This window comes from Rosa rugosa, chromosome 4, assembly GCF_958449725.1.
Source record: "Rosa rugosa chromosome 4, drRosRugo1.1, whole genome shotgun sequence".
Taxonomy (NCBI): Eukaryota; Viridiplantae; Streptophyta; class Magnoliopsida; order Rosales; family Rosaceae; genus Rosa; species Rosa rugosa.
Genome location: NC_084823.1, coordinates 20,656,658 through 20,666,938, shown reverse-complemented (window position 1 = coordinate 20,666,938; position 10,281 = coordinate 20,656,658). Strand labels below are relative to the sequence as shown.

General features: G+C 36.7%; 1 protein-coding gene and 1 long non-coding RNA gene across 2 annotated transcripts; both read left to right on the top strand.

Moving 5' to 3' along the window:
* Positions 1–207: 207 nt before the first annotated feature.
* Positions 208–4,619, top strand: LOC133745525 (cell division control protein 6 homolog B-like). The gene is made up of 16 exons (XM_062173609.1): positions 208–595; positions 680–764; positions 855–1,075; positions 1,277–1,351; positions 1,424–1,530; positions 1,656–1,762; positions 1,849–1,908; positions 2,018–2,091; positions 2,396–2,446; positions 2,565–2,614; positions 2,994–3,129; positions 3,423–3,512; positions 3,791–3,853; positions 3,944–4,039; positions 4,139–4,231; positions 4,348–4,619. Exons 1-16 carry the CDS (start codon positions 245–247, stop codon positions 4,378–4,380), a joined length of 1,692 nt encoding a protein of 563 aa, XP_062029593.1. The 5' UTR covers positions 208–244; the 3' UTR covers positions 4,381–4,619.
* Positions 4,620–5,408: 789 nt separating this feature from the next.
* On the top strand, positions 5,409–7,804 carry LOC133741876 (uncharacterized). Its single transcript, XR_009862203.1, has 3 exons — positions 5,409–5,833; positions 7,218–7,315; positions 7,452–7,804. It is a non-coding gene; the product is annotated as an uncharacterized LOC133741876 (long non-coding RNA).
* The last annotated feature ends 2,477 nt before the right edge of the window (positions 7,805–10,281 follow it).

Here is a 10,281-nt window from a genome sequence, read left to right as displayed (position 1 = left end):
GTAGATTTGAGTTTTCTAGACCGAGTAATCTCTAAAATTGTAATGGTTTTACTTTTTTGCATCTTGCTGCAGTTAATCACTTAATCTCAAGTGGAATCAGTCTCTTTGAAGTGGAATCTTGATTTTTTACTTGTATATGTGAGTTCTAAACCTGTGAGTTTGGACTCTTTCTTAGTTTCTTAGCCTCACACCCCTTGGCGCTCCCAGGTTTAAGCAAGCCTCTGATTCCCGTCACATCTTCACAATGCCTTCCATCGCCGACCTCAGCGTTGAACTTGAATCCAACGCCGTCGGATCTGCCGGAGTTTCTACTCCTCCGAAACGGAGGCTGAGATCCAATTCGTCGCCGATGAAGCTGAGTCCGATGAAATGCAAGCGCATTGGAGTTTCTTCCGTCGCGAAATTACGCAACGTTGAGGTCGAATCGGAGAGGAGCGTGGAGGAGGTAGTCGGATCCGGCGGTGATTTGACTCCTCAGAAGCGGAAGTTGAGGTCCGATTCGTCGTCGCCGATGAAGCCGAGACCTGTCTCGTCGCCGATGAAGTGTAAATCGGCTCGCCGGAACCTCAGTGCTTGCACCAGCACTCCTGCAAATGTGAGATTTGGATTGGATAGTAAGAATTGAATCCGAGAAACGATTGGGCAAATCAAGAGTACTTAAGTGTGTTTGTTTTTGCAGGGAATTGAGAAGTATTTCAGTCAGAAAAAGCCTCAAGCCTTTTGCAAACCACCGATTGTTGCTAAGCCGAATTGGAATCCCAGAGGCAAGCCTTGTTTAAACAAACTGAGATTAAATTTTGGGAGAAAATGTGTTTGTTTTGTTTCTAAATTAGCGAATTGTGTTGAATTTGTAGATAAGGAGCAGATGAGGATAGTGAAGGAGGCATTGCACTTGTCAACGGTCCCCTCTACTGTTGCGTGCCGCGATGTGGAGCAGAAGAGGGTTCTGGAGTTCTGCAAGTCATGCATAGAGCAAGAGAAGGCCGGGAGTTTATATGTATGCGGGTGTCCTGGGACCGGAAAGTCCTTGTCCATGGAGAAAGTGAAACAGCTTTTGGTGAATTGGGCAGGAGAGGTGAGATTATCGCCTTCTAAAGTTTATGTGTTCACTTTGTATAGATGTCAGAACTTCAAAATATCTAGGCTATAATTGATTTATTTTCAAGCCCTAAAATGTGATTGTGTTTATCTCGTTGCAATATCATATTTCACGTCTAGAAATGGCTTCATTGCTTCAAGTATGAAGTGTTTGACACTGAATTGTTTTAACTACCAGGGTGGATTTCAGGAACCGGATGTGTTGGAATTGAACTGTACATCGCTAACAAAAACTTCTGATATTTTCGCTAAGGTACTCAAATTTTGAAGCAAATACTATTGTTGATTAATGTATCAGATGTCCTTATCCAATTTTGCTTGGCAGATACTTGGTAAATACCAACCTCAAAAGAAAGCTAATGGCACTACCTCCCTGCAACTTCTTCAGAAATTATATTCTCAAAAGCCTCAGTCAGATGGGACTAAGATGATGTAAGCAAATTATCTGCAACCTATACTGTATTGCCTTTCCAGATGAATTCATAATGCTTCTTTCCTCGTCTTAACAATTTTGATGTGACCAAGAGAGTGAATCTAAGCGGTTTCTATTTTATCAGGTTGATAATAGCTGATGAGTTGGATTACTTAATCACTAAAGACCGGGTAGTGCTCCATGACCTTTTCATGCTCACAACATACCCATTCTCAAGATGTATACTTTTAGGTACTAACTGTAGTCAATAACACAATCTATTTTAAAATGTATGCCACATTTGTATGTTAAGTGCTCATAATATATTCGCATTGCAGGAGTAGCAAATGCAATCGACTTAGCTGATCGTTTTGTTCCAAAACTTCAGTCATTAAATTGTGAGTTCATTACCTACTTTTGTATTTCCTAACGTTTCTGCATACAAGTTTAGAAATCTATAATCTTTTTGTAGTAATTACTGGTGCTTGTACTCATATGTTCTTCTAGGTAAGCCTATGGTTATAACTTTTCGGGCATACTCTAAGGATCAGATTCTCAAGATTCTCCAAGAGAGGCTTATGGTAAGTTTGTGCTCCTTTTGACTTTCTACTATACATGTAGAGTTCATTTACATGTTCAACTCATTAATGTATGTAAATCTTGAAATAGTTTTCATCGGGAACCTTGATTAAGAATGTTTGTTTTTCCCCTTGGGATAAGGATTTGGATAAGAGTGGATTTAATAATCCTGCTAAAGAAAAAATTAGTTTAATGTAATCAGAGTGTTGTTTTTGTCATACTTGTAATTATGAGTAGAAGCTAGTTATTGTTGTAGCTAACTAGTCTTTCTTAGTAATAATTGTGTCTTTTATTCTGTTTCAACAGGCACTACCTTACACTGTTTTTCAACCACATGCATTGGAACTTTGTGCCAGAGTAAGTTTACCATGATTTATAATATTTCAAAGAAGATTTTTTTTGGATTTTGAGGCCATTGCCCTTTTTATCAAAATCATCTTTATATGATGTAGTACTAATTGTATGAAATTGGCAGAAAGTTGCTGCTGCATCTGGAGATATGAGGAAAGCTCTCTGTATTTCCAGGTTAGTGAAAGCTCAGGCATTCAAAAGCATCTTACTGAACATCATTTATTTAACTTCTGGAACATCTTACAGAAGCATTAAAAGCAAAATATTGGAATATATAGCTTACCCTTAATACGAAAGTAGAAAAACATAGAACAAGAATGGTTGATACAACTCCAGTATGAAGGCAATTTAGGATGGTTGTAACCTAGCTTTGATTAGTCCCTCAAAAATCCCGGTCCTCCAAGTTGAACTGGTCCACTTCTATCCCAGTTACTGAAAAGTGTATCAATAAGACTAGGGTAACATTTTTGATATCGATGACCAAACAAAAAACATACTGATATCTTTGAGCTCTCTGTTGGGCATGAGCCTAACCTAAACTTCTTTTTTCCAGGAGTGCAATTGAGATGCTGGAAGCAGAGTTGAGAGAATCTACTGACAAGTTAAATTCATCAACAGCAGAGAATCCATTCTCTGAGCAACAGACAGCTCCAGCTCTTGCTCTGGTGAAAAAACAGGAGATTGATATTGTAAGTAGTTACTATTGACACCATGCTTATCCATTGTAGACTTTTATGTCATTTTCATCAAGAGGAGTTTTGGTCCCTTTTGTTAGATAGACTATTCTTTTTCTTTTCTATTTTCCTCTTTAATAACTTCCCATGATTAGTTTTCAAATTTCAGACCTATAATTGTTTCACTTTAACTCCACGGTATTATTAGTACTAAGAGACTCAAAGTGGCAGAAGTCTGATAATGCATACATCCAATTAAAGCTAGTTCATATTATATTTTTGCTTACGAGTTTTACCACTGGTTGCAGGTGAGAATTGATCACATGGCCATTGCTTTGTCAAAGACATTCAAGTCACCAGTAGTGGATACCATACAATGTCTTCCTCAACATCAACAGGTAACCCTCATGCAAGTATTGTATTCAGTTGTACAAGTGCATAGCAGGAGTATTTGAACTCCTCTTTATTAATTTCACTACTTTCAAGCCATCAATTGAACATATTGACAGGCTATAAATTTTTGGTCATTGCTTTAGCTCAGTCTGCAAGGTGCCGTTAAATTAATTGCTAGCTAATATTCCTTGGCTCTATGTCTCTAAGTTTAGTTGTGTAAATTTTAGTCCTTGTAGTTGTGTTTAACAAGTGTTGATATATTTCCTCATCTGCATGACCACAGATTATAATGTGCTCTGCTGCAAAGCATTTCCGTGGTGTGAAGAAAGATACAACTATAGGAGAGGTGTGTTTTCTGGCTACTATTTGACCATAAAGATAATGGAAGCATGTGCATACTTTGTTACTGATCTCTTAAACTTGTTATCGTATGCAGTTAAACAAATCTTACATAGACATCTGCAAAGCAACACTAATTCCCCCGGTTGGGAGTTTTGAATTTTCAAGTATGTGCAAAGTGCTAAATGACCAGGTAAGAAAATACATTTTGTTAATATAACTCCTCTTAATAGTACATACCAACTTGGAAAATGGGAAACTAGTCAGTTACTGAAGCATCATCAATTTGCAGGGCCTCCTCAAACTCAGTGGCCAATCCAGAGATATAAAATCCAAGAGAGTGACATTGAATGTAGATGAAGGGGACATCACATTTGCATTGCAGGTGAGGACACATATCTCAGCCTCTGAGATGGTCTGCATTTCATTTATGTTGTATTCTTGATTCTCAATGTTTGCTTCTTGACATTAACCTTTTTCTTTTTTCTTTTTTTTGAACAGGGAATCCGGTTTTTTCGGACTTGTCTTGAGTAATTAATTATGTTCAGCTTAGAGCTCAATGCTCCCAATTTTGACATCAAGCCTTTAGAAAAGATGACAGAAGAATAACAAAGAAAAATGTAGTATAGGTTATACACAGGAGATTAATCTTTGTGATTGCTTGTAATAGCTGTTGTAGTACATTCTTTACATTGAAAACCTGATTATTTGTTGTACACTTGTACCAAATGAAGCATATGAATTATTGATTAATAAAGATAGATATTGCAGCATGATTTTGTGTAATCTGATTATTTGCTAGTTGGTGCTTGTTTGAATACATGTATTTTGTAGAGATTCTTGATATTATTTCGGGACATACTCTAGATGTTTATTGTAATAAGGGGTTTAGGCTCAATGTTTCCCCTTTGTATTCGGCAGTTTCATTAATCAAGGCTTGAGGGCAGCTGCACTAGTTTTTTATTTAAAAAAAAAAAAATTGGGTTAAAACAGTGGGTCCAAATAGGCTGGTACCATGAGTGTTTGTATAAAGCCAGCCAGCTAGGTTACACATAGAATACTCATGAGCATTAAAGATTACATGCGAGCACAACTAACATAGAAACTTGTTACTTTAGTTGTTAAGAATGTCTTATATACTATAGTGGCGCTTGCTTGTGTCATACATTTATACCCCTTTCAATGTGTCTTGAGTAACTGTTTGAATATAAATTTGGCAACGCCCACGCGATAGATAGGTGGGGTGAGCCCACAAAGCATTTTTGTTTACGTGACCCATATCATAGCTATTTACCTGAATTCGATGAATGGCATGTGAGACCGCAGTTGAATGGCTGCGGCACAATGAATGACCGCGATTGAATTACCGCCAAAATAAAGAATCACTGTAGTCAAATGCCATAGCCCAATGAATGAAATTGTAGAAAATGTGGTTAAATAACCACAGTATAAGGAATGAAGTTAGTCACCACTGTAGTCATATATTCCAGATTATGTGTCGCACGTCGAATGGATAGCAGTATAATAGATAAAAGGGGTAATGAACGTTAACTACGAATTCTTACATTTCTTTCCCATGCGCAAGAGCCACAGACACGGTCTCCGTGCGGTCAATTAAAGCTAGTTACAATAACGATTCTATACGTTAAAGACAGAAAGGACAGTTAAACTTTTATGAAATTACAAAAATTGCCACTCACTCTATATCATGATACATCAGCTGTTTCTCTCTCATATCTCTTTCAAATCCATTTCTCCCCAAAATCAAAACCTCTCTTCCATTTTGGCGGCTAAGCAACAATTCGAGGCTCCGGTGACGAAGCAACAAATCGAGGCTCCGGCAGCGAAGCAACAAATCGAGGCTCCGGTGGAGAAGCAACAAATCGAGCCTCCGGAGGCCAAACAACAAGGCGAGCCTCCGGCGGCGAAGCAACAAAATGAGGCTCCGACGAAGCAACAAAACTAGGCTCCGGCGTAGGCCTTGAAGGTCAGTAGCAAAAGAAATTTCTAGTCACTAAGGGTCAGTAGGTATAATCTTTGATTCATGATATATTGATTGTTTGGTTTGGTTTGGTTATTGAGAAATCCGAAGTAAGTGAATAACGAATTTATGTGGCTATATATAGGATAGTAGGCTACTAATTTTGAGATTTGATTAGGAACTTTCTGATACAATAGAGTGAGTTAGGGTTAGGACGAGAAAATGCATGAAACTATTTAGAAATGATGAGAAATTTCAATTTTAGTTAAAGCTAGTGAGAGTTTAGTAGCGGTAGCCTGTTTTGGCTTGAGTAAAAACTGAGTTGTGAGGGTCAGTAGCATTAAAATTTTAATTGCAGTTAAAGCTAGTGAGCAGTGAGTAGCAATAGCATGTTTGACTTCAGTGAAACCTGAGTTGTGAGGGTCAGTAGCATTAAAATTTCAATTGTAGTTAAAGCTAGTGAGCATTGAATAGCAGTAGCAACTAGCATGTTTGGCTTGAGTAAAACCTGAGTTGTGGGGGTCAATAGCATTAAAATTTCAACTGCAACTAAAGCTAGTAAGGATTGAGTAGCAGTAGCATGTTGGCTAGAGTAAAATCCGAGTTTTGATGATCAGTATCATTAAAATTTCAATTGCAACTAAAGCTAGTGAGGATTGAGGAGCAGTAGCATGTTTGGCTCGAGTAAAACCTGAGTTGTGAGGGTCAATAGCATTAAAATTTTAACTGCAATTAAAGTTGGTGAGGATTGAGTAGAAGTAGCATGTTTGGCTTGAGTAAAACCTGAGTTTAAGGGTCAGTAGCATTAAAATTTCAATTGCAGTTAAAGCTAGTGAGGACTGAGTAGCAGTAGCATGTTTAACTAGAGTAAAATATGAGTTTTGATGGTCAGTATCATTAAAATTTCAATTGCAATTAAAGCTAGTGAGGATTGAGTAGCTGTAGGCTATATGGCTTGAGTAAAACCTGAGTTTTGAAGGTCATTAGCATTAAAATGTGTCATATGTGCAATGAGTATTGAGGATCAGTACCTTTCTTTTCCTACATGAAATGGAAGAGTTCAAATTTTTACGCAACATATGACACTTAATATCCTAGTTTCTTTGGTCAATATTAGAGCTCCTTTGGTCAATACCCTATTGAGGGTTAGTACCCCATTGAGGTGTGTTTCAATAGCTTGAGAATGTGGGATACATTATATGATTCCCTTATAGTTGTGTTCTTTATACCGCAATACCGCATGATTGTGTAAATACATAACACATGAATTTCATGTGTAAGCTACTAAGTAAGCTAGTGAAGGTTAATATGTATTCATAAAGATGTTCTATTAAAGGTCAATATTCTTAGTTTTTAGCAATACTCATATATTCGCATATCATATACACAGATAAATCACAGTGGCAAAGAGGAAGGCTGTTGTAATGGAAGAAGATGACAAAATGTGTATTTGCTACTACATGGAATATGCTTGCAGCAATGTTTTCTGTAAGATTTCATTATACCTACCTTACTCAATGTCAGTAGCTTTAACTAAATGCATACCTTCACTTAAATTTCTTTATGCATTTTCTAGTTTGATTGTGGAGTGTATATATCCTAAACTATATACAACAAGTTGCAGATAACCAAGAAGTCAAGGATAGAAGAGTTTAGGTAGAAAATGTGCTATAAAATTGGAAAGGAAATCAAAGAAAGCCTCAAGCACATGAGAAAATTTTGTTGGAGAAACTTCTTCATCATGAGAAGACCTGGAATTTAAAGCAACTTATATGGGGAAGCAGCAAAGCCATAAAAAAATATATATTGTTTAAGTTTCATTCTGTAAAATGTGTAAATAAATTTTGGGATGTTATTATATAAATGAGTAGTTTATTAGAAAAGTCAAGATGAAATGTAATAGTTCTCTATTTCTTTGTATATTTCACAACCTCAAAAAAATATTATTTATATAGCAAAGACGTGAGCATAAATAGAAAAAAGTATGGGGTTGATTATCCATGAAGATAGAATTGATTCAATTCAAAAACAAAGAGAATCAGAGCTCGTTTCGAACGAAGAGGAAACCAGATCTACCAAACTGAACTAAACGAAAAACATATCTAGGTCTAAGTGAAGGGTATTTTAGTAAAATATCATTTAACAAAAAATCTTGAAAATAAACAAAATTAAGGCCGCATGGGTTTGTGCCTTGCGCATGGGTAATTTGATATACCGCATGAATTTCCTCAAAACAGGGTATGCGCACGGGAAAAGTTGGGCTGAGTTTGTAGTTTGTGGTAATTTGCTATAGATAAAATTGGTTGGGACCGCAATAATAGTTTGGGCTGTTGAATGAAATTGACCGGCACCGCGGGGTAATGAATGAAATTGTTAGAACCTTGGTCAAATGACCATAATAATAATGGATGAAGTTGACTGACACCGCAACCGCGAGATTGCATAGCTTAGGTTGTGGCTGTTACCAAATTAGGCCAAGGTCGACCGGTAAACCTAGATTGAAGTTTGACTAACCTGCCAAACCTAAGACCATGGTTGGTTCACGGATATGAGGAATCAGGAAAGGAAAGTCATTCATTTCCTTTGTTTGGCAGGCGCAAACTTTGGAAGTATTTTCTTGACAGAAGGGAAAATAGGGGGGAAAGATCATTCCTTTCAGACTCCATGGGATTGATTTTTCCTTCTCCTTTCCCAGCATTTATTATGAAAATTTTAAACTACAATATTCCTGCTCAAATGTGCTATTGTCAAAATTGGTGTACTTTTAAATTTTCATGATGTTATTTTTAGGGTTAAATACTGCTTACTCCCCATACTTATAGGGTTTCATCGTTTCAGTCCCTGACATTCGAATTTCACCTAAAAAGTCCCTGAACTCCCAATTTCCTCCCAATTGGTCACTGCCGTCAAGCATCCATCAAAAACGTCTATTATACCCTCATTTACTTAAAAAAAAAAAAATTATCTTCCTCTTTTTTTTTTTTTTTTTTTTTTTCTTTTTACCTCGATCTTCTTCTTCTTCTTTCGACTCTCTTGCCTCCTTCTGTTCATCTCCTCATTAAGATGGTTCCAATCCACAGACCTTTTAGAGGTGAAATGAAAAAAAGAAATAAAAGAGAGAGAAAAAATAAATTTAAAAAAACAAAGTAAGTGAGGGCATAATAGACATTTTCGGCAACTTTAACATAAAATTTTAACGACAGGGATTATGGGAGGAAATTGAGAGTTCAAGGACTTTTTAGGTGAAATTCGAAGGTCAGAGACTGAAACGATGAAACCCTATAAGTATAGGGAGTAAACAATATTTAATCCTTATTTTTATTTTAAAATATAAGGGTATTATTGAAACATAGATGTATTTTTGCCTTTCCTTTACTGCACCAATCAAACACCGGAAGGGAAATCAAATGGTCTTTTATGAATGCTTTCTCTGCTTTACAAAATATAGGAAATGAAACCTGACAGGAATTTTTACCCATCCCCATGGAAAAGACAATGGAATTAATATTCCTTCTGTCAACCAAACAAGTCTTAAGTGTTCATCAAGTTTACAAAATCCATTAATTGCAGGAGTCAAAGAAAATTTATGGAATTCAAAGTCGCAGAGAATAAAAGTTGGGATAATCAGCTTGAATGCATGGTTATGAATTTTAATTCCCAAGTTAGTCATTACTTCGTTCAAATGCATATAACCGTTTTGGTTCTCAAGTTTGAATTCTTATAGTCAATACAATCTCGACAGTTACAGGCAAGAATGCATGGTTTTGAGTTTTGGTTCCCAAGTTAGCTGTTACTCCATTCAAATGCATGTAACCGTTCCGAAAAGAGATGCGGCTGTGTTGAAGAGACAATTATTTCACTTGCAAACATCTCAAGTTTCAATTCTTGTAGTCATATACGGTCTCGACAGTTACAACCAACAATGCACATTTATGAGTTTTGATTCCCAAGTTAGCTGTTACTCCATTCAAATGCATGTAATCGTGGTTTGGTTCTCAAATTTCAATTCTTTTAGTCATATACGGTCTCGACAGTTACTGCCAAAAATACGCGGTTATGAATTTTAATTCCCAAGTTAGCCATTACTCCATTCAAATGCATGTAACCGCGCGTGCTTTGGTTCTCAAGTTTCAATTCTTATGGTCATATACGGTCTCGACATTTACTGTCAAGAATGCGCGGTTATGAGTTTTAATTCCCAAGTTAGCCGTTACTCCATTCAAATGCATGTAACCGTGCTTTGGTTCTCATGTTTCGATTCTTATAGTAATATAAGGTCACGATAGTTATTGCCAAAAATGCGCGGTTATGAGTTTTGATTCCCAAGTTAGCTGTTACTCCATTCAAATTCATGTAACCGTACTTTGGTTCTCAATTTTCAATTCTTGTAGTCATATACGGTCTCGATAGTTACTGCCAAGAATATGCGGTTATGAGTTTTAATTCCCAAGTTA